Source organism: Carcharhinus amblyrhynchos, chromosome 11 (genome assembly GCF_965287045.1).
Source record: "Carcharhinus amblyrhynchos chromosome 11, sCarAmb.v2.hapA, whole genome shotgun sequence".
Lineage (NCBI taxonomy): Eukaryota > Metazoa > Chordata > Chondrichthyes > Carcharhiniformes > Carcharhinidae > Carcharhinus > Carcharhinus amblyrhynchos.
The window spans coordinates 15,855,689-15,879,664 of NC_137334.1; the positions used below are offsets into that span (position 1 = coordinate 15,855,689).

Genomic DNA, 23,976 nt, shown 5'->3' on the forward strand with positions numbered 1-23,976 from the left:
CCCTCTAACTTGGTGTCATTTGCAAATTTGGCAGCACAGCTGTCTATTTTTTCATCAGTCTTAATATATATGATTGAAAGCTGAAATTCCAATGCTCCATACCCCAAATTTGAAACACCATTTCTTCTATCTTCCCAGAGAATATTCCCCTTTATTCCTCCTCTATGTCTTCTACCTCCAAACAATTATAAGATTACCTCCAATTCTGTGTACTTTCATTTTTGCTAATCCAATGTGAAGCCTTTTCAGAAGACTTCTGAAAGTCTACATTCACAGCATTGGTGGTCACTCCTGCTTGTGACTACCTCAAAATATTCAACAAGATCAACTATGATCCAGCATTGCTGCCTCACAGCACCAGAGTCCTGGGTTCGATTCCCGGCCTTGAGTCGTTCTGTATGGAATTTGCACGTGCTCCCTGTGTGTGCGTGAGTTTCCTCTGGCTGCTCTGGTTTCTTCCCATGGTCCGAAAGATGTGCTGGTTAGGTGCATTGGCCATGCTAAATTGCTCCTCGGTGTATCCAAACTGGTGTTGGAGCGTGGTGACTGGGGGATTTTCACAGTAACTTCATTGCAGTGTTAATGTACACCTACTTGTGACAAGTGAACTTCATATGAGCTAGACTTCAATCCGTGATTTCTTTGATTAGTTCATACTTGTCTAAGTGCCCAGACACTCTGGGCCCGACTTTAACTCTGTAAATGAATAGATTTTGAGTGAGTTCAAATAATGCATTCTGTCTCTCATAGATTCCATTAGCACAACTGGTGTTAAACTGACAGGAGCATGGTCCTCTAGTTTCTCTCTCTATTACCCCTTTAGATTGTAGCCTGGAGTTTGAAATGTTTTAATCCAAACAACATAATTTCCAAATTCAGAGAGCCTTGGATACATTGGTTACAATTTACCAATAATGTCCTTTGCATTTATTTTGTTACACTTCCTTCAACTATTTTCCAGTAGTTGATGTTAAGCCCTGGTAAAATGCTTTTGTGTGTATGGCACTTGAAGCAATGATGTGGCTTTCTTTTCAGGAAGAAGAGACTGTGGTGATCAGCTCAACAAAAGATCCAACAAATGTAGACAACCTGCTGGAATTGGGAGATCCCCTAGAAATCCTGAGAACTATTCTAGTCCAGGTATTGTACTAGACATGGATATCCTTGCATATGCATCACAGCTACTCGTGTGACACTGTGCACCCCTTAATTGATATTCCTATTAAAGTAATGATCCAAGATATGGCCATGCGAGAATACGTAGACTGAGATAAAATGTCGCATTTTATTTGAAAACCCATCTGTTAACTATGTTAAACATGCCGTGCAAAGATAAGTTGTTGCCTGTAAATCCCTCTGCAATTTTCTTCAGCAAGTTAAATAGATTAGGTTACCAGATAGTGCAAAATTTGGAAAGAGTGAGCTTAATTAGTTGAATGGCTTTCTTTTGTTCAGTGTTTTTATTTATCTCCCGTGCTCTTGTAGTGAGTCAAATGCACATTGTGTGACAATTTACCCAAATTAGAAAGTACTCCACCAGAGCAAACTTATTATTCTTGACTTCAGTGCCCAAGTGGGCACAGACTATGATGGACAAGAGCATTAGGACACACAGTATCGGCAGAGTAAATGCCAATGGACAAGTCCTTCCCTGTAAGTGTAGTGAGTTTTACCAAACCATTCACAAAAGCAAAATTCTTCCAGCAGTCAGATGGACTGATCCGTTTGCTGGCACATGTAGACTACTTTATTGTATGATAGAACAATCTCAAGGACATGAGCTCTGCCTCCTCCCTTAGAGATGCAGAATGCTGTTCTGACCATTGGCTTCTCAGGAGAGAAGACTTTTTCTCTCAAGAGACCTCCTCAGGTCTTTGGAGATAAAATCTATGGCTTTGGGCACAGGGTCAAGGAAACTTGATGTAATGTTTTTAAAGACATCGCCAGAAGATAAGGATTGGAGCACAAAGCAGCCACAGGAATTCCTGAATTTCCAGAGGACAATATTGCCATTGAAGAATGTCGGAAAAAGTTAAAGGTTGTTACTTGCAGCAAGCCATCTGATGTCCCAAATGGAAGCACCAAGACTGATTTAACACCAATAACCAAGACATAGGCGAGCTTCTAAAGGCTCACAGCTCTTGCATATCTGACAAGCAATCACTAACAAGGAATGCTAGGTACTGTTGTGCAAAATACATGCTGCAGGCAAAACAGAGATGAAGAACCAACACTGGGAAATCAAAGTTAATGAGCTTCAGGCAGCTACTGATAAAAATAACAAAAGCTGTAAACATAGGTCTGCCATCAGTCTACGTCCCCCCACATCAACAGTGTGTCCATTCTCTCATCAGCTCCAAACAAATAAGCATGTGATTCTGTCTTGCTGGCAGAGCACTTCAGCAGTCTTCTAAACCGGCAATCCACAGTGAGCAATAATACCATTAAATCATTTCTGCAGCACCACACTTTAGAAGACCTTGCTTTCGACCCTTCTGAAATGGAAGTTATGAAGGTCATCGAGCAACTTTTCAATGAGCAAGTGTCCAGGAGCTGATGGCATTCCACCTGAAATATTCAAGTTTGGAGTGATTCATATGGTTAGGAAGCTTTGGTCTCTTTTGCCTAATCTGGACTAAAGGATGTCTCCATATCTCATTGCTACAGTCCCAAAGGGAGCAAGTCCATCCGTGATAATCATCATGGAATATCACTTCTTTCAACATAGGAAGAGTTTTTATAAGAGTTATTTTTCATTGGATTGTTGCTTGCCTCATTGATTCTATGCATCCAGGATCGTTGTGAGGCATCCTATGCAGGATGGCAAATAGTAGACATGATTTTTGCAGCAGATCAAATTGAAGAAAAGCTCTGCAATAAGAATATGGTGTTCATTGACCTGCCCAAGGCTTTTGACACAGTAAACTGGGAAAACCACAGAAGTCTCTGTACAAGTATGGCTGCTCTGAAAAATTGATCTGTGTTTTTGCTTATTTTTGGATGGCACAATGGTCAGTATGATGCAAAGTGGTGCATCATGTACCTTTCCTGGCACCAAGCGAGATTGTGTTGGCTGCATCTCTGTTGTCCATAAACATCTTGGACTGTGCTGCACTAGGTATTCGAATATCTGGACGCAGGAGTACATATTTGATTCAGTACAGACTGCAACCTCTTCAAATTGCAAAGCTTCAAGGGTTGCTTGAAGGTTACTGAACAGCTTGACCAAGACCCTACAGTCATTATCAACAATAAGCCCCTCCATTTAGTGCTACCTTGGAAATATCCTCTCCAATAACATTACATTGGATCACAAATTCAACCATTGCTGGCAAAAATAAGCTTAGTGTATGGCAGAATCACTCTCAAACTTTGGATAGATCGTGGAGTTTGTTTCAGGTCAAATTTCAAACCCTGACAGGTTCTTGCATCATCTCTTTGAGAGTGAGGCTTGGATGACCTATCAACATCACAAAGTGAATAGAAAGATTCCATCTTCACTGTCTCAGATCTATTTACAACATCAAGTGACAGGACAAACTCCCCAATACTGATGTTCTTGCAAAGTGCCTGACATTTAGAGCTTGGTCATCAGAGCTCAGCTTTGCTGGGTTGTTTGTGTGGTTCACATGGAGGATTCCCACAAACCAAAGCAATACTCTACAGCTGACTGAACGTGGGAAGCTGCCCCATAAGATGTCCCACACTTAGATATCGAAACAATCTGCAAGCTAATCTCAGAGCTGGATCCCAATACACAGGGGAAAAAATATCAACCGTGGACAAATCCAAATGCAGATGTCTGTGTCACCAAGTGATTTTGACGTTTGAGGAGAACAGAATCCCCAGGACAAGGGAGTGCGGTGCACAGCCAGTGATTCCATCCATCCCTCCCATACTGGCTTCATATGCAGTATTTAGAATTGGTTAATCAAATTGAGACTTGGTCTAACGTCACACATGAGACAACATCAACCTGGATTGCAAAGTGTTTCTTTTCTTTGCTGAACACTCATCCATTGTATTGACAGGAGAATCTTTATGTTGTGTAACAGTTTTCTCCAGTGTTCAATGTTAAATGTGTCAAAAATGCCAGTACCTTTGAACAGGTGTTAACTGGTAACTGGAGTAGATAGAACGTTATTGATGCTTCCTGCTCTGTACCCTTAGTGAATGGAAGGCTGAAGTCTCAGGTCCAGCAGCTAGATACCTGCCTTCCTTAACAGGAAACCTGGTAACTTGGGTAGCAAAGATTACTTTGCTGTTTCTGTTCTTGCTACCTTTCATTTCAGCACATTATTAAAGTTGGTAATTTTTAAGATAGTTTGCCTTTTTGTAATCCTTTCTCCTCCCCGTTCACATTGAGGTCGGGCCCAGTGGTATACTGGTGGATCAGCTGGGTCAGAAATTGCTGGAGAAAGCTGGTGTTTCATGGAACAAAAGATACCGCAAGCAACGTGGGTCTTTAAGGAAGGTAAGAGAGTACACTTTGAGAATAGAATAGGTACAAATGAATTACAAGTGTATTGGCTCAGCCAATGAAATGGGATGCAGAGCATGTGTAACAAAGCTACATCAATAATTGTTTCCATCCATGATTTTCTTGTCTACAAGTTGACTGCTGGAGGCCTGTAGTCATGGCGAGGCCTTCTCCCAAAAGGGAATGGCATTATTTATGAATGTACATTTTTATTTGTGAAAACAATTGCTTTGATCTTCATAATGTTTATCCCACAGCTATTATTAACTGTCTCGCAACGTATATAATTGAGTAGTTACAAGAGACAGTGGAAAGGTAGAGCCTGGCATTGCAAGAAAGCTTATTGTGATTTACAGTTGATTTCAATATAGAAATTAACTTTAAAATAAGAGTGAAGCAGCATTGTAGTATATGTTTGTGACTGCCTTTGTGGAGACAATTAAGTTTGTCTGGAATATAATGCAGACTTCAGAGAATCTGGGCAGAATTTAGTTCCTGTGACAGGATTCCCACCATTGGTGAATGGATGGAAGCCCAGTATTGCTGCTGTTCGGGATGCCCAGTGCTATTTAAGTGTAGTTGGGCACTTAGCTGGACTGTGTTGGGCCTCCCACGCACTGAAGACTCAAGTGGGTGGAAATTGCACTCCAGGAGCTTCTGGCCAATCACAGGCTGATACCTTTCCATTGCACCATCTGGAGTGGGCAGCCATTGCCAGCAATGCTCTGAGGCTTTTACTAGGGATCATCACTGGATCCCTGAAGACAGGTGAGTGGGATAGGATGCGTGTTGTGGGTGGAGTTATTGCCAGCCAGTGTGTGAGACTGTTGAATGCAAAGCTAAGGAGTGGTTTTCTGCAGCCCCCACCCTCCCTCTTCATAATACTGAATCCCTTGTTCGAGGAACCCCCTCTACAAGGCCAATAGGGTTTGCGGCACAGCTTTCAAGAGGCTAGTGGGTCTATGTGAATCTTGTTAAATTTCTGAGCCGCCATTAGATTTTTGCTTTAGATGACTCTAGGTCAAAGTGATATCCTGTCAGCAGTAGAAGAGGATCACACCTGTTCTCATCTAAATTAGGGACCGTTTTCCCAATGCCAGGAATTGGATGCAGGTATTCCCAGTCTAACCATATCTAACCCAGCTCCTGGTGTGCAAGAAAGAAGGTGATTCTAATTGCTATTATTAATTATTCTGGAATGTGGAAGAAAAGTGATATAAGTTGTCAGTTCTATTGGTGTACACTCATTCAATCGAGATGGGATGCTGGACCACCGGAATGGACAAGTGATATCAAATACAGCAACATGAGAAAACAATCCATCTGAAGTAACTTCTCTTGGACTTGTGAAGCTGTTATTGAGGAAAGGTTGCCTTGGTTGGATTTAAACTCAATCTTCTAGACAAAAAAAATCAGTCTTGTCATTCAGCATAAATCCTAGTGTTGGTCTGTGGAAGTCCTGGAGTTCCTTTGTAATCTTCTCTTTCATTTCAGTTTCTAGAGAGTCATCCTGATGTGTTTGTGCTAAAGGCAGATGGAACACGGGTTGCTGCAAAACAGGCTGACCAGGGCTGCTCGGGGCAACAGCCCAATAAATCCAAAGCCAAAAAAGCACAGACAGGAAATTGCAAAGCCAGCACTGCACATGGCAACAAGACTGAAGAAAGACATCCAAGGACCCCCGTTTCTGAAGTACACTGGTTTGACTTTGATGATTCTCAAGTGCGGCCTATCCATGAAAAGGATATTGAGAAGCAGTTTCAGGGAAAGGAGTGTGCCTACATGCTATTCTATAGAAAATCTCAGCTCCAGCGACCAGCAGAGGGTACAGTATATTTTAAAGAGTCTCTTCAAAACTTCAAAGCAACCAACTCTTGATCCCAATTTGTCCTCTACCACCCCACTTTGAACAAATACAAGGGTGGCACACTGGTTAGCACTGCTGCCTCAGTGCCAGGGACCTGGATTTGGCTCCTGGCTTGTGTCACTAAAGGGACAGTGACAATTCAGAGAGATGCAAAGTCTAGAGGAGTAACAACTAGGATTGATTTATTTGTGTCCTCAGTAATTATTTAGGCCCTTCCGAGTAAAGCAGGTCAGACTAATGAATACAAGTGAAGTTACAAGTGGGGCACCAGCATGCCACCATGTTGCCCCATGGTGGCATAGTGGTTAGCTTTGCTGCCTGACATTGCCAGGGACCCAGGCTCGATTTCCAGCTTGGGTCACTGACTGCAGATTCTGCATGTTCTCCCTGTGTCTGCGTGGGTTTCCTCCGAGTGATCTGGTTTCCTCCCACAGTCTGAAAGATGTGCTGATTAGGTGCATTGGCCGTGCTAAATTCTCCCTCAGTGTACCAGAACAGGCAACTAAAGTGTGGCAACCAGGGGATTTTCATAGTAACTTCATCGCAGTGTTAATGTAAGACTACCTATGACACTAATAAATAAACTTAAATTTATCTGAGCCCATCTTTGCTGGAATTCCACATTTGATTCCCTTCAATCAGGTGACTACCTGCCCACTGCTTTGTGTGTCCTAATTCTCAATAAGTTTATCCAGATGGGTCTCTGCATTTCTCTAATCCTCTGTGATATATTGTTGCATCTATATTTATCTAAAAATATACTGTTGACTTCTATTCTTTAATGTGCTTTGTGTGATTGATCTCAACCCTCCTATCTGTTAATGGAGAATATGATCTATAAAAAGGCAATTGTTAATGGGATGATGTTGCAATTGCTACTTCGAGTTATTATTTGAACTAAAAATAAGAATGATATTCTGACACTTTGTGGCTGTGATTGTAACGAGTCTCAAAATGCCAGCACAGCATTGTCAAATCCACCATTAAGTGGGCAGAATTGCAGCATCAGCAAAGCTTTACTTGCCTTCTCTTCTGAAAGTCACAGTTAAAAACGTAGAAGGCTGACGGATGACCTAATAGAGGTCTTTAAAACTATGAAAGGTTGTGCAGAAGAGCATAACTGGAGGCTATCGGTATAAGTTAGTCACCAAGAAATTCAAAAAAGGATTTCAGAATACACCTCTAGCCAAAGAATGTGGAACTCGCTACCATAGGGAGTGGTTGGAATGAGTAGTATAGATGCGTTTAAGGGGAAGCTAGACAAGCACATGTGAGGGAAGGAGATAGATGGCCACAGTGGTAGACTTTTATGAGGGAAAATGGGAGGAAGTTCAAGTGGAGCGTAAACACCTGTGTGGGCGGTGCAATGGCACAGTAGTTAGCATTGCCACCTCATAGCACTAGAGACCTGGGTTCAATTCCAGTCTTAGGTCACTGTCTGCGCAGAGTCTGCATGTTCCCCCCATGTCTGCATGGGTTTCCTCCTGGGTGCTCCAGTTTCCTCCCACAGTCTGAAAGACATGCTAGTTAGATGCATTGGCCATGCTAAATTCTCCCTCCGTGTACCCAAACAGGTGCCAGAGTGTGGCGACTAGGGAATTTTCACAGTAACTTCATTGTAATGATAATAGATTTAGATTCATAGAAAAGAGGCCCTTCGGCCCATCGAGTCTGCACCAACCACAATCCCCACAGGCCCCATCCCTATACCCCTACATATTTTACCCACTAATCCACGCGTCCCAGGACACTAAGGGGCAATTTTAGCATGGCCAGTCAACCTAACCTGCACATTTTTGAACTGTGGGAGGAAACCAGAGCACCTGGAGGAAACCCACGCAAACACGAGGAGAATGTGCAAACTCCACATAGACAGTGACCCGAGCCGAGAATTGAACCCAGGTCCCTGAAGCTGTGAAGCAGCAGTGCTAACCACTGTGCTACCCTGCCTCCCCCACTGTGCCACCGTGCTGCCCGATGTAATGTAAGCCTACTTGTGACAATAATAAATAAACTTTAAAACACTGGCATGGACTGATTGGGCAAAATTACCTGTTTCTTTGCTGTATATATAGCCTCTGTAATACTATGTAAATCTACACAGCTTTATGGAGATTTTTGTTGAGACAGAGAGCACTGCAACCTTTAAATTAAGATAGAAAAACTTCTAAAGCAGAATAAGGTGTAGTGATACAAGGGAGAAATCAAGGAGTAGATTTAGCAGAATTGTCATAGATGCTAAATGTTGCCCATTTGTGCAATCAATGTATATTGTTATCGTTGCAGCAGTTATGCTGATTTGCTGGTAAGCTGTGATGATTGAAGCTTTACTTTCTCATTAAACATTTAATTTGTTCTGTTTTTCCATGATCCCACAGCCCGAGGAAATGCAAAGTACAAAGTACCTCCTGACTTGATGGAGGAGATGGCCAACCTGGATGCCAGTCTTCAAAAGCAAAGGTAATGGCTGCAGTAATATGAATGAGAGTTGCATTTAACAAGGTGATTGCTTGGAATCAGAATACAAGATTTTTTTAACTTATCATTTTATATTAGAGACAACAGCCAATCAAGTGATAATCAAAATATGCTTCCAAGAACAGCAAAGACTTGAGTCATATAGAAAAATAGAGTAGCAATGTCAGAAAACAAACAGCAAGGGAGGAATCCAAAAAGTAGTTTACTTATTCATCACAAGTAGGCTTACACTAACAGTGCAATGAAGTTACTGTGAAAATTCCCTAGTCGCCACACTCTGGCACCTGCTCAGGGACACCGAGGGAGAATTTAGAATGGCCAATTCACCTAAACTGCACATCTTTGGTTTGTGGGAGGAAAGCGGAGCACCCAGAAGAAACCCACACAGACACGGGGAGAACGTACAGACTCCTCACAGACAGTGACCCAAGCTGGGAGTCAAACACAGGTCCCTGGCGCTGCTAGGCAGCAGTGCTTATCACTTGCTATCATGCTGCCCATATCCATGGCCTCACATGTCAGTCAGCACCGAATGATAGGCAGTTTTGTTCTTTTAACACTTGCCCAACAAGTGTGGGCTTGAGTAAGCCTAAACTTCACGGGAGCCAAAAAAGAATGTATTAATTACATAATATAAATCAAATCCAATATCAGAAACAAGTGAACAGTTTGCTCCAGTGATTTTTCTTTTTAAATGATTAGCAAGACAAGTTGATCTTCATGACTGCAACTTAATTTCAAATGTTGCATTCAAATATTGCAACTAGTAAAATATTTACAGCTTTATCCAGAGAGGCAGACCACTATCCTCTTAATTTTTATCTAAGTGGCACGGGGCCAGCATGGTGGCACAGTGGCTAGCACTGCTGCCAGAGATGCGGACTCAATTCTGACCTTGGGTCACTGTGTGGAGTTTGCACATTCTGCCAGTGTCTGCGTGGGTTTCCTCCGGGTGATCCAGTTTCCTCCCACAGTCCTGAGGTATGCGGGTTAGGTTGATTGGCCATGCTAAATTAACTCTAGCATCTGGGGGACTAACAGGGTAAATGTGTGGGGTTACAGGAATAGGGTCTGGGTGGGATTGCGGTCGGTGCAGACTCAGTGGGCTGAGTCTGTGGGGATTCTGTGATAGACTTTAATTGTAACAGTTCACCTAACTTTTACAAAACTAATCTTTCTACCAGTTAAGTGTCATTACATAAAATTGGACCAGTGTACCAAAACAGATGGCTTGTAATTCGCACTGTGTTTTATGATTTCCATCTAAGAATGCACTTGCAGCCCTCAAAGGTTTAATCAAATTGAAGTGACTGTGAGTAATGCTGTAAGTTGGCTGAGTTCCTGGCAACACAGTCTGATTGCTTCCATTGAAATAGGCTTTACTTGTATTTTTTTCCTTCAGGGTGAGTTTCATAACATTCAGGCTGCAACAAAAATATAAAAGCAAAATACTGTGCATGCTGGAAATCAGCAACAGAAGCAGAAAAACCCTGCAGGTCTGGCAGCATCGCAGAGAGAGAAATAGAGTTAAAGTTTCGAGAGGCTTACGGACTTGAAACGTTAGCTCTCTTTTTCCCTCTACAGATGCTGCCAGACCGGCTGAGTCTTCCCAGTATTTTCTGTCTGTTTCAGACTGGGACATTGGGCTGAATTTTCCCATGGGGCCTCAGGAACCCAACCATCAGGACCAAGTATTGTTCCTGAACCCAAACACCTTGACAGATCACCTGTCATTGCAAATTTATAGGCAGTTTTCTCCACATTCGCCATCCAGTTAAGGATGGTGAGCAGAGAATATCAGAGGGCTAATGGAGGGCTTCTGAAAGAATAGCTGGCTTTCACTGCCATCAGGAGAGTTGAGGAGGAGGGGGTCCTCAGGTGCACCACAGAAAGGAGTCGCTCACGAAAGGGTCCAGAAGGCACAACAGCAAGTTTCTCCTCCAAAAGAATGAGTTCCTCCTCAATTGCATCCCTTTATGCCGTGCAGCACCCTGCAACCAGCATTTGCAGCAGCCTCTGTTGGCCTTTGGGCTTCTGTCGAGAAGCAGTCTCTGAAGTATTGCCGGATTCCTGACACAATGAGGGTCCTAAGTTTTTTTTTCTTAATGACAGTACTATAGCTGAAACCCCACTATAAACATCCTGGGAGTTATCATTGACCAGAAATTGACTGGATTTGCCAGATTAACAATGTAGCTGCAAGAATAGGTCACAGACTGGAAATTTTGCGGTGCGTTACTGACTTCCTGACTCTTAAACCCTGTCCACTATCCACAAGGTACAAGCCAAGGGTGTGATGGAATATGCTGCACTTGCCTGAATGAGTGCAGCTCCAACAACACAAGAAACTTGACACAAAGCTGAACTCCATTCACCACCCCAACTTCCACCATAAATGATCAGTGGCAGCAATGTATAGCCATCTACAAGATGCACTGCAGCAACTTATCCAGACTTCCTTAGTAATCTTTAGAAGGAAAAGGGCAGCAGCCGTATGAGAACGTAGCCATTTTGCAAGTTTCCCTACAAGCAATATAGTTTCTGACTTGGAACTATACTGCTATTCCTTCAGTATCCCTGGGTCAAAATCCTGGAACTCCCTTTCTAACAGCACTATCAGTGTACTTGCACCACATGGACTTGTAGTACTTAAGAAGGCAGCACACCATCACCTTCCGAGTGGCAGTTAGGAATGGACAACAAATGTTGGCCTAGCCAGCAACACCATCTGTCATTCTGTGAAAGAAAATATATATGCACCCCACTACCTCCCTGCCACGATGATGAGTGTAGTTGGAGAGGCACCTTGACAGTTTTCTGCTACTTTTCTAATGTATCTCCCACCATCCCTCCGAACTTGTCTGCACAAGGCTAGGGAAATATCCCACCTTCCCACCACACTGGAATTGCAGCTTAATTTTGTCCAATTTGTAGAGTTATAAGGCATTAAATATTTTAAGATGCACCAGAAAATTCTCTTTCTAAGATGAAAATTTTACCTATTAGTTATGAGCTAAAGGTTAAACATTTCAGCCATTTTGTTTCCCTTGTTTTTTAGAAGACCAAAATACTACGTTAAGGATTATTGGCACTATCCCAATCCCCTGTATTAGAATTACTGCAGATCCTTCCTGGATCTACTATCTCTTATGAGTCATTGAAGTCATTTCTGTCAATCCCTAGTATTAGGATCGCTGCGGACCCCACCTGGATCGCTAAACTGTTGAGAGAAATTACTTCAATCACTCTTAAGAGATAGTTGACCGTATTTGGATCAACTAACTCTTAAAAGTGATTGAAGTAATTTCTCTCAACAGTTTAAAAAACCAGTTATTTTTGGATGTTGTATAAAGCTCTATTTTTGAACATTAATTAAGGCAGTATAAAGTAGAGAGGAAAGACATTGAAGCCTAGAACACGGATAAATTCAGAAAACATTGGTGGGATCCTCCAGCTGTTCACACCAGTGGGATTCTCCTGTCACACTGCAGTGAATGATGATTTGGCTAAATTCTCCATCCTCTCTGGCTGTGGCGGCAGACCGTGAATCGCCTTCAATAATAATTATTTGGAATTTCGCTAGAACCCAATACGAACAGTGGACTAAAGTAAATACTGCTTTATAATGAGCACAATTCTTGAGGATCTGGACTCTTTGATTTGAGTTATTATTGTCACATGTATTAATACACGCTGAAAAGTATTGTTTCTTGTGCGCTATAGAGAAGAAAATGAGAGTGTGTGGAATGTAGTGTTACAGTCATAGCCATTGTGCGAGGCACAATCAAGTTAGAAACAATAGCTATATCCATTTTCAAGTGATACTGGACACCTTTAGATTACCATGGCAAATCTTAAAAAATGTGAGCACAGTTTCAGGATAAAGCGTTAATCATTTCAGATGAGGAGAAACATTTGATGCTCTATCGTTTAGTATATTCAAAGCTGAGTTGGACAGATTTTAGTGGGGAACCAAGTGATATAGGGAGTGAGTGGGAAGGTGGATAGCACTATATAGCCTATCAGTGCCAGGGACCCAGGTTCGATGCCCAGCTTGGGTCACTGTCTATGTGGAGTGTGCATATTCTCCCCGTGTCTCCGTGGGTTTCCCCCGGGTGCTCCAGTTTCCTTCCACAGTCCAAATGTGTGGGTTAGGTTGATTGGCCATGCTAAATTACCCCTTAGTGTCAGCACTAGCAGGAAAGTTTATATGGGGTTACGATGATAGGGTCTGGATGAGATTGTGGTCGGTCCTGACTCAGTGGGCTGAATGGGTGCCCTCTGCACTGTAGGGATTCAGTGAGGCTGAAGATCAGCCATGATTGCATTGAATGATGAAGTAGGTGTGAGGGGCTGACTGATCTACTCTTTTTTTTATTACATTCTCACTGGGTTACAAATACAGCTGTATTTGACACTGGGATCACATTTAAGGCCCTATATAAATCCAAGTTGTTGTTCCTTCATAATGTTGAGGATATCTATTATGAATGGAATCAAAGGAAAAGACTGATGCGCGACTCACAAATTACTGTTTTAATAATGTATAGAAAGCCAGACACAACTAAAGTGGAATGCAGCTTTCAATTTTAATATGGTTAATTTTAGTAACTTGCTCACAAACCACATTGCCTAAAATAGCTCAAAATACAACCGCTAACATTTGCTTCCTCTTGAGGCACCTCACCTTTTGGGATTCTTGCTGCTTGCCTACTTCATTGTGGATAGTTGTCACTTGAAACAAAAAGATTGTCGAACGTGGTATCAAGCTGTTTGGAATGCTGGAAAATACTTGAGTAGGAAAAAATCTTTGTCGCGCAGTGGTTAGCACTGCTGCCTCTCAGCATCAGGGAACCAGGTTTGATTTCCGGCTTGGGTGACTGTGGAGACTGCATGTTTTCCTAGTGTCTGCGTGGGTTTTCTCCGAGTGCTCCGATTTTCTCCCACAGTCCAAAAGATGTGCTGCTTAGGTGCATTGGCTATGCTAAATTCTCCCTCAGAGGGAGAACAAGAACTTGGGTGTGGTGACTAGGGGGTTTTCACAATAACTCCATTGCAGTGTTAGTGTAAGCCAACTTGTGACACTAATAAATAAGCTTTAAACTTTAAATTGTCTTGTCCCTGCAATAAATCTGGGAAACCTGGAAATGCACGTATGTTATATTAAAAGCAGAGGGATACCACATATATTGGTGAATAATGCAAAACAGTTTCTGTTTGAGATTTAGAGTAAAGCTTTTAGTATAACCATAAAGCCTATATAGATTCTCTGGGCGGAAACAACCACCTTAAAAGCTATGTGTTTATGTGAATGTGATACCCCCAACTGCAACTGGGCTTCTATTTGCAATGGTCCAGGTACAGGTCGAACACTCTTCTAACCAAGTGTTTGCATGATTCTGCGATGAAGTATAATGCGAGTTGCAGCCACAGTGTTTGTGAGAACTATGCATTGTTGCTGCTTTTAATAGCAACAGCACTGCAAGTACAATACAGTAATCTTTACCCTGTAATGAGCATTAGATGATGCTCTGGCAAAAGGCGCAGCAGAAAACAGATTAATAAAGAACATTCAAATAAGCTTTTCTTATTGCCACAAGTAGGCTTACATTAACACTGCAATGAATTCACCACATTCTGATGTCTGTTCGGGTACACTGAGAAAGAATTTAGCGTGGCCAATGCACCTAACCAGCATGTCTTTCAGACTGTGGGAGGAAACCAGAGGAAAGCCACACAAATACTAGGAGAACATGCAGACTCTGCACAGACGGTGATCCAAGCCAGGAATCGAACCTGGGTCTCTGTTGCTGTGAGGCAGCAATGCTAACCACTGTGCCACCCAAATGATTCAGCTGGTTAGAAGTTTAAGTACATAGAGATATTCAGAAATTATCTTGGACGCTGTTAACAGTGCAGATGGAGCTCCTCCAATTCGGTATATCAGCTTATTGATGCTCCTGTTTTTCTTCTAGCATTGGAAGCTAAATGTTTATTCCTGATTAAATGCTGCAACTAAATCATGTTAGGTCAGTAGGAGTTTTCTGTGCACCAAGTTTCATCCTCAAAATTGCCGGTTCAGCTTGCTCTCATTTCCAGTTGTGCAAAACAGGCAGAATAGCTATGAAGCACAAGTTAGTTACAGTGCAGGAAGAAGCTGTGACAACTCCATGCTGTTGTTTTTTCCATAGTACAGCAACATATCGTACACAGGTGATTGGCTGATGGACAGAACTCAGAGAGTCAAGATAAATGGGTGTTTTTCTGAATGGTAAGAAGTAACTGGTGGGGTGCCACAGGGTTCAGTCCTTGGGCCCCAGCCATTTACACTCTATATTGTTGACTTGGATAGAGGGATAGAAGGCTCTCTAATCTAATTTGCAGATGACACAAAAATAGACAGGACAGTAAGTTGCAATAAGGAAATAAGAACATTACAAATGGATTTTGATAGGTTAAGAGAATGGGCCAAAATGTGGCAGTTGGAGTTTAATGTGGATAAGTGTGAGGTCATGCATTTTGGGCAGAAAAATGGGAAGGCAAACTAAATGGGGGGAGATTTTGGGTGCTCTGGTGCAGAGGGATCTGAGTGTCCTCAGTCATGAGTCACAGAAAACTAGCATGCAGTGAATAAAGAAAGGGAATGGAATGTTGGCATTTAAAGCTAAAGGAGTAGAATATAAACGTAAGGAAGTATTGTTGCAACTATAGAAGGCATTGGTGAGGCCACACCTAGAGTATTGTGCACTATTTGAGGAAAGATGTATTGGCATTGGAGGCAGTTCAGAGGACGTTCACTGGATTGGTTTCAGAGATGAGGGGTTTTGTCATATGAAGAGAGATTGAACAGTTTAGGCCTATGCTGTCTGGGATTTAGAAGAATGAGGGGAGATCAAGTTGAGGTAAACAAGATGATAAAAGGTATGGATAAACTAGACATGGAGTGAATGTTTCCCCACGTTGGCCATTCCATACTTAGGATAAGGGGTAGTAAATTTAAAACAGAGTTAAGGGGAACTACTTCTCCCAAAGCGTTGTGAATCTGTGGAATTTGCTATCCCAAAGTGCGGTGGATGCTGGGACAGTGAGTAAATTTAAGGGAGAGTTAGATAGATTTTTAATTGGTAATGGGTTAAAGGGTTATGGGGAGAAAACAGGAAAATGGTGACGAGGAGCATATCAGCCATGATCGAATGGCAGAGCAGACTTGATGGGCTGAATGGCCGAATTCTGCTCCTATATCTTATGAACTAATGAACATTGGCACTGGAGTACAGAATATAATTTGTTAACAATTGTATTCAATCCTAAACAAACAAGATAAAGGATCCTATGTTTGTGGGACCCTAGAATGATGCATTACAGGAGGAGGCCATTTAGCCTATTGGGCTTTTGAGATCTCTTTGGTAGAGCTATTCAATTAATCTCACTCCCTTGTTCTTTCCTCATACCCTGTACTTTTTCCCAAGTATCTATCCAATTATTTTTGGAATGTTACTATTGACTCTGCTTCAGTCACCCTTTCAGACACTGCATTCCCTATCGCTGTGCAAAATAACTGTGTTTACTCATGTTGTGTCAGATTCTTTTGCCAATCACCTTAAATCTGTGTCCTCTGACACAGACCTTTACACCACTGCAAACAGTTCCTGCTTATTTACTGTTGTCAAAACAGTTCCTGAATTTGAACACTGCTAAGAACAATTGTTAACCTTTTCTGCTCTTGTATCCAGAACTGAGACATAAACAGTGTTTTGCAAAGGTTTAAAATAACTTCCTTGCTTTTGTACTCTACCTCCCCAATGATCCCACATATATTTCCTTTTAACAGCCTTCTCAACCTATTCTGCTGACCGCCAATAATAAATCATTGCGCATCAGGTTTCTATTTAGCCCCTTTAGAATTGTAGGATTTATTTCAAATTTTCTGTCCACGTTCTTCCTATTTCTGTTATCTGTCATACGTCTGCCCACTTCCTCAGTCAGTCTAAATCCTCCTGTTTCATAGAATCCCTGCAGTGCAGCCTCCCCCATTCCCATCCCCATAACCACACGCGTTTATCCCACTCTAGTGTCCTAACCCTTGGACACGAATGGCCAATCCACCTAGCCTACACATGTTTGAACTATGGGAGAAAACCAGAGCACCCAGAGAAAACCTACGCAGAGCCGGAGAGCCCAAAAATGTGCAGATTGACCATGCTAAATTGATCCTAAACTGATCCTAATCAGTGGGATTAGCAGGGTAAATAGGTGGGGTTGTGGAATTAGGACCTGAGTGGGATTGTGGTTGGTACAGACTTGATGGGCCGAATGGCCACCTCCTGTACTGCAGGGATTCTATGGAACGTGCAAATTACACACAGTCAGCCAAGACCAGAATTGAATCCAGGTCCCTAGACCTGTGAAGCAGCAGTGCTAACCACTGTGCCACCATGCCGCCCCTTTTACTACCATCTTCATTGTTGCATTTTGGAATTCCTCATCATCTGCAAATTATGCCCTGTTTGTCCAAATCCAGGTAATTAATATAATTCAAAGAAAGTAGTGGTCCTAAAACTGATCCCTGGGGAACATCACTGAAAAAGTCTGACAACACCAGGTTTTAAAACCTGGTGTTGTCAGACTTTTTACTGTATTTACCCCAGTCCAACGCCGGCACATCCACATCAGAACATCACTGATGCAGACATACAATAGATGTTCAGATTTGAAAAGCAGCTGTTCGCCACTGCTTTCTGCTTTCTGTCTTTCATCAGTTTTTAAAAAATCAATACTGTCACTGACAATTTAGTTCCATTGACTTTGTTGCTAACAAGTATAATACATTGTGTTTAAGAATGTGGCTGTTGTTCTGGTTCTGATGCAGCTCATATGAGATCGATTGATTTCATTCCCACCCCCAACATTCAAATGAATTCGATCAGGTTTCAAGCAAATTGGGAGAAATATGGTTTGCAATGCAAATCTTGGCTTCTTTTAAAAAGTAAGTAATAAGAGAGACTGACCAGTTTTGTTTTATTCATGCCATTTCAAATCCAGGGCAGAGTTTGATTCTGCAGCCAATATCATTGAAGTCCATCTTCACTTGGGTCCTGAATATAAGTTTGAAAATGGGGCCCTTCATCCAGCTTCCTCCCAGAAAGACAGTGTCTTGACAATAACCATCGATCGGAGGAAAACGGTTGGTGATCTCAGGCAGGCTATTTTCCAGGTAAGTGCAGAATATCGGGTAATGCCAATACAGTGTACAATTTATTATGGATCACTGTTTTGCTAAATTCACATAGAATAATGCAGTAGACAAGGATACTATCCTGCCTATCATTGCCTGTGCCTGTTCTTTTTTCGGAGCTATCCAAGTACAAAAGAACAAAACGGCAGCACAGGAACCGTCCCTTTGGCCCACCAAGCCTGCACCGATTCCTAATCCTTAAGTTAGCGCTGCTGCCTCACAGCAGTTCAGTTCCCGGTTCAGTTCCATGCTTTGGTCACTATCTGCGGAGCCTGCACATTCTCCTCGGGCACTCCTGCTTCCTCCCACAGTCCGAAAGACGTGCTGGTTAGGTGCATTGATCACGCTAAATTCCCCCTCAGTGTACCTGAACAGGCACTGGAGTGTGATGACTAGGGGATTTTCACAGTAACTTCATTGCACTGTTAATGTAAGCCTACCTGTGACACTAATCAATAGAAGCTTAATTTAGACCCACTACTTAGTGCCCAGTTCTAATCCTTCGCGCTTTCCCCATTGCCCTCCAAATTTCTCCTTGTATAGACTCAATTCCCTTAAGAAAGTTAGAGTAAGGGTGGGATTTTCCAGGCCGCCTGTTCTGACACCTGAAATTCCTGCTTGAGAAACAGGCCTTGAAATAGTCCGTCAAATTGTCAGTCCCGCCTATGATGGCTCCCATGGTAGGCACCATGTTCCTGGTAGGCAGGACCAGAACAATTAACTCTGAATCTGCTTCTACACGTTTTTTGGCACCCTTATCGGCTTGGTACGTGAAAACTCCATCCCGCCCTGCTGGATATTTTTTTTGCCAATTATCTTAAATCCTCTGATTCTGACATTGAAGTTTTGTTTTATTAGGAATGGGCAAAAACAGCGTGCTTCATAAGTTAAATGTTGCCTACATTTCCCACTGTCTCGGAAAAGCAGCCAGCATAATTAAGAACTCCATGCACCCCAGACATTCTCTCTTCCACCTTCTTCCATCAGGAAAAAGATACAAAAGTTTGAAGTCACATACCAACTGACTGAAGAACAGCTTCTTCCCATCAGTCTTCTGAATGGATCGACCTTATATTAAGCTGATCTTTCTCTGCACCCTAGCTATGAATGTAACACTACATTCTGCATTCTCTCCTTCTCTATGAACAGTATGTTTTGTCTGTATAGTGCACAAGAAGCAATACTTTTCACTGTATCCCAATACATGTGACAATAAATCAAGTCAAACCATATTGTGCAGTTGTACAAATAAGTTAACAATTTTGTCAAAACAACACAACCAATGCCATAACAAATATGCTCAGCAAATTTTCAGGACGCCATGAAGTTGGACTGGAACAGTTTAGAAGGACCTTCTATGCACAATCCAGTACATGAAGTTAATTAATGCAGATAGTAGGGTTAACAAGATTGACAAAAAGCAATTGCCTTTGAACTCTCAATGTGCACAGGAGTAATGGCCCCAGCTGAAGTAGGCCAGCATAGATGGGTGAATGCAGTCAAATTATCATTGCTGATTGATTTTCTGAAGATTTATTTGAATAACTCGTAGATGTCCTGCAGTATTTCTCCTAGTGATTGGGAGGACACAATATTACTTTTTGACTATAGTGATATGAAAGTAGGACTTGCACCTTTCATTGTCTCAGCACAGCTCAAGATGTTTTATAGTCAATGAAGTATTATGTTGAAGTTTGGTCATTGTAGCACTGAAGGAAGTGCTTCAGTAATTTGTGCACATCAAGCCTTAAAATGAGGAATATGGTTTGATTTAGTTTATTCTTGTCATGTGTAAGAAGATAAGTGAAAAATATTGCTTCTTGTGCCCTATACAGACAAAGCGTACTGTTCATTGAGTAGGAAAGGAGGGTGCAGAATGTAGCATTACATTCATAGCTAGGGTGCAGAGAAAGATCACCTTAATGCAAGGTAGGTCCATTCAAAAGTCTGATGGGAAGAAGCTGTTCTTGAGTCGGTTGGTATGTGACCCAGATGTTTGTATCTTTTTCCAAAGGAAGAAGGTGGAAGAGAGAATGTCTGGGGTGCATGGAGTCCTTAATTATACTGGCTGTCTTTCCGAGGCAGTGGGAAATATAGACAGAGTCAAGGATGGGAGGTTGGTTTGCATGATGGATTGGGCTACAATCATGACCTTTTGTAGTTTCTGCGGTCTTGGGCAGAACAGGAACCATGCCAAGCTGTGTTACATCCAGAAAGAGTGCTTTCTACGATGCATCTTTAAAAGTTGGTGAGAGTTGTAGCTGACATGCCACATTTATGATATGATATCTGTAGTAGTCTGTTTATAAGTAATGGCCAAGAGGTGAATGTTGGTCAGGATATTGAGGAGAATTCCCCTGATCTTGAAATGGTGCCATGAAAACTTCTACATCCCCCTAAGAAGGCAATCTTTGTGTGCACATTCCTGCAGCATGATTTCTGTCTCATAGAGTCATAGAGCTTTACAGCGTGGAAACAGACCCTTTGGCCCAACTTGTCCATGCTGCCTTTTTTTTTGAAACCACTAAACTAATTCCAGCTGCCCACATTTGACCCATACCCTTCTATACCCATCATACCCATGTAACTATCTAAATGCTTTTTATAAGATAAAATTGTACCCGCCTCTACTGCTACCTCTGGCAGCTTGTTCCAGACACTGACCACCCTCTGTGTGAAAAAATTGCCCCTCTGGACACTTTTGTATCTCTCCCCTCTCACCTTAAACCTATGCCCTCTAGTTTTAGACTGTCCTGCTTTTGGGAAAAGATATTACCTCTCTACCTTGTCTATGCCCCTCATTATTTTATAGACATCTGCAAGGTCACCCCTCAGCCTCCTATACTCCAAGGAAAAAAGTCCCAGTCTATCCAGCCTCTTCTTATAACTCAATCCATCAAGTCCTGGTAGCATCCTAGTAAATCTTTTCCGCACTCTTTCTTGTTTAATAATATCCTTTCTGTAATAGGGTGACCAGAATTGCACACAGTATTCCAAGTGTGGCCGTACTAATATCTTGTACAACTTCAACAAGACGTCCCAACTCCTGTATTCAATGTTCTGACCGATGAAACCAAGCATGCCGAATGCCTTTTTCACCACTCTGTCCACCTGTAACTCCACTTTCGAGGAGCTATGAATATGTACTTCTGGATCTCTTTGTTCTGTAACTCTTCCCAATGCCCTACCATTAACTGAGTAAGTTCTGCCTTGTTCAATCTACCAAAATGCATTACCTCTCATTTGTCTAAATTAAACTCCATCTGCCATTCATCAGCCCACTGGCCCAATTGATCAAGATCCTGACTGCAATTGGAGATAACCTCCTCACTGTCCACCAAACCACCAAAAGCTTACTAACCATGACCCCTATATTCTCATCCAAATCATTAATATAAATGATAAATAACAGTTTGCCCAGCACTGACCCCTGAGAAGTCTCTAAGTGAGTAACAAGAATTTTAAAAATTCAAACCAATTCAGGGAAATTAATCTGACTAATCCCTCCTTCAACCCACCTAAGCAATCAAACCTAATCCAAGAGATCATTCTGGCCCTAATTGCCCAGCCTTTAAGAGGTGACATCTGCCCCAAACAAAAATGGGTCTCTCGAAGGAGCCCAGCACATTACTGACAGCATGTTCCAGAGGTGCACTATTCTCTGATAAAAGAACAACCTCCTGACACTTAATCTCGGTCTGACCTTAAACGACTTAAAACTGAGAAAGTTCCCTTCCGCAGTCCACCCTAATGTATTTTATTGGCGTTAACTGCCAACTGGAACACAATCTAGTCCAATCATCTTTTTATGACCCTTTATTAAATCAGCCTTTACTTAATGCGCAGAGGCTCAGCTCTTTTAGACTATCTACAGAACTAAAATGCTTTATACTGGGAATTTATGTAGTGGCCCTACTGAGTGTCCTTTCCAAAATCTCCAACACACTAATCCAAAGTAAAACCTGATCAGTTTTGTGAACAAGAGTAAAATAATATGTTGCTATGTTGCATCTTATAATAAATGCGTCTGATAACAGATGAATGAATGTACCCATTGCTCTACTTGCTTGAATAATCACTTCACACCATTGTCTATAAATCTCTAGATATGTATGAACTAACACACTCCTCTCCTTAAACTGGGGGACTTGTTTATCTTCCACACTATTTTCTCAGTGGTTAGCACTGCTGCCTCGCAGCGCCAGGGGCCAGGGTTCAATTCCCACCCTGAGTCATCATCTGTGCAGAGACTGCATGTTCTCCCGTGTCTGTGAGGGTTTCCTCCGGGTGCCCCAGTTTCCGCCCACAGTCCAAAAGATGAGCTAGTTATCCATGCTAAATTCTGCCTCAGTTACCCGAACAGATGCTGGCGTTGTAGTGGAGAATTTCTTGTTTTCTGAGCTGTGATAGTAAAACTGAACAAAGTTTGCTTTGAAAAAACAACTAGCTTTTATTATCACGAAACTGCATGCAGTATATGGCAGAATCTTGGAAACAGAGAGCAGTCTGTACAAACTGCTGATTCTATCCCAAGACCGCGCCAACTACAAGAATCAATTCAATGGTTATACCTTCTTCTTGTCAGCTTACGTGAACTCAATTAGTAGTACATCATTAATTGTATTATGATCCGATGACCTCTGAGACCCCTTTATCTCATCAATAATATCATTATCTTGTCCTTTGAGGGGACAAAAAGGTTCTGTGATCTCTGATCATGTCTTGTTTTCTGATGTAATAAAAAGTTCTGTGACTCTTTCATCCCTGACCTTATCTAATTTCCTGTATGTTATCTCGGGGTATATGGAGTCAACCTTATCAAGACACACTGAGGTCAGGCGTTTGGCCTTTTCTGGTGTTAGTCATGTCTTAGGCTCTGCGAAGTCAACCGTATCAAGACAGACTGAGGTCAAGAGTTTGGCCTTCTCTGGTTGTAGTCATTTCTTAGGTTATTCAGAGTCAGTTTTACAGGGGTCTGGCATTTTGGAATAGCTTGGTCAGCTTTCCTTATTTCATACCAAATACTTGACCATTTTTCCCATCATGCCACTGCTTCATTTGTACACTTATCACACTGGAGTGTGCTAACTAGGGGATTTTCACAGTAACTTCATTGCTACTTGTGACACTAATAAATAAATGTTAGCTTTACTTTCATTTGTATTTTCCATCAATTTATTCACCGCTTGGTAGATTTGGCAATTACAAAATTGTTCCAGATTACCGTTCTAAATTGCCATTTTAGTGACGATTGCTCCTCTGAAATTTGATGTAGGTCTTAGATTATTGACACCTTTAGTTCTACAAGCCAATTTAATGTATTTATCAAGGAATGGTGAGAGGAACTGGATAAGTAGCAGCACCTAAATAAATTAGTTATGTAAGGAGCAGATTGGATGATAACAGGAAGCATTAATACTTAAACAGTGGATTTTCAGGAACTGGGAGAAAACGAGAAAACAAATCAATAATTTAGGAGATAGTGGACTGGAAGGAAAAATTTAAGGAACAGAAGAATAACCAGATTATTTTATGTATCAAACTTATTTAGACTTAATTCCTTCAGTCCCAAGCAGGAAAATGAGCATTAGGAGTCCACCACCAGCCCCAGTCCAGCACCACCTCTATCGCTGCAGGCCAGGTGGTGTCCCATTCCGACAGTCCTAGTAAGTGCACTTCTCTAGGTCATCTTTAATTGGCCCCATTGTCGTTTTCCATTGGGTGGTGTCCATTCTACTGACACTCCGACGAGTCATATTTGTCATAGAATCCCTACAGTGCAGAAGGAGGCCATTCAGCCTATTGGGTCTGCACGGCCACAATTCCACCCAGGCCCTTTTCCATATCCCTACGTATTTACCCTGGTAATCCCCTGATACTAGAGTCAATTTAGCATGGCCAATCAACCTAACCCAC

The 23,976-nt window shown here is 42.0% G+C and overlaps 1 protein-coding gene across 6 annotated transcripts in view; it reads left to right on the forward strand.

The window, feature by feature from the left end:
- Positions 1-23,976, forward strand: part of usp40 (ubiquitin specific peptidase 40) — a 132,753-nt gene that overhangs the window by 48,438 nt on the left and 60,339 nt on the right. For all 6 annotated transcript variants that reach the window (XM_080198609.1, XM_080198606.1, XM_080198607.1 and 3 more), the window contains 5 exons: positions 1,036-1,140; positions 4,367-4,474; positions 5,975-6,305; positions 8,726-8,807; positions 17,868-18,039. In XM_080198609.1, coding sequence (XP_080054735.1) covers positions 1,036-1,140; positions 4,367-4,474; positions 5,975-6,305; positions 8,726-8,807; positions 17,868-18,039 — 798 coding nt within the window. The remainder of the gene's footprint in view (positions 1-1,035; positions 1,141-4,366; positions 4,475-5,974; positions 6,306-8,725; positions 8,808-17,867; positions 18,040-23,976) is intronic.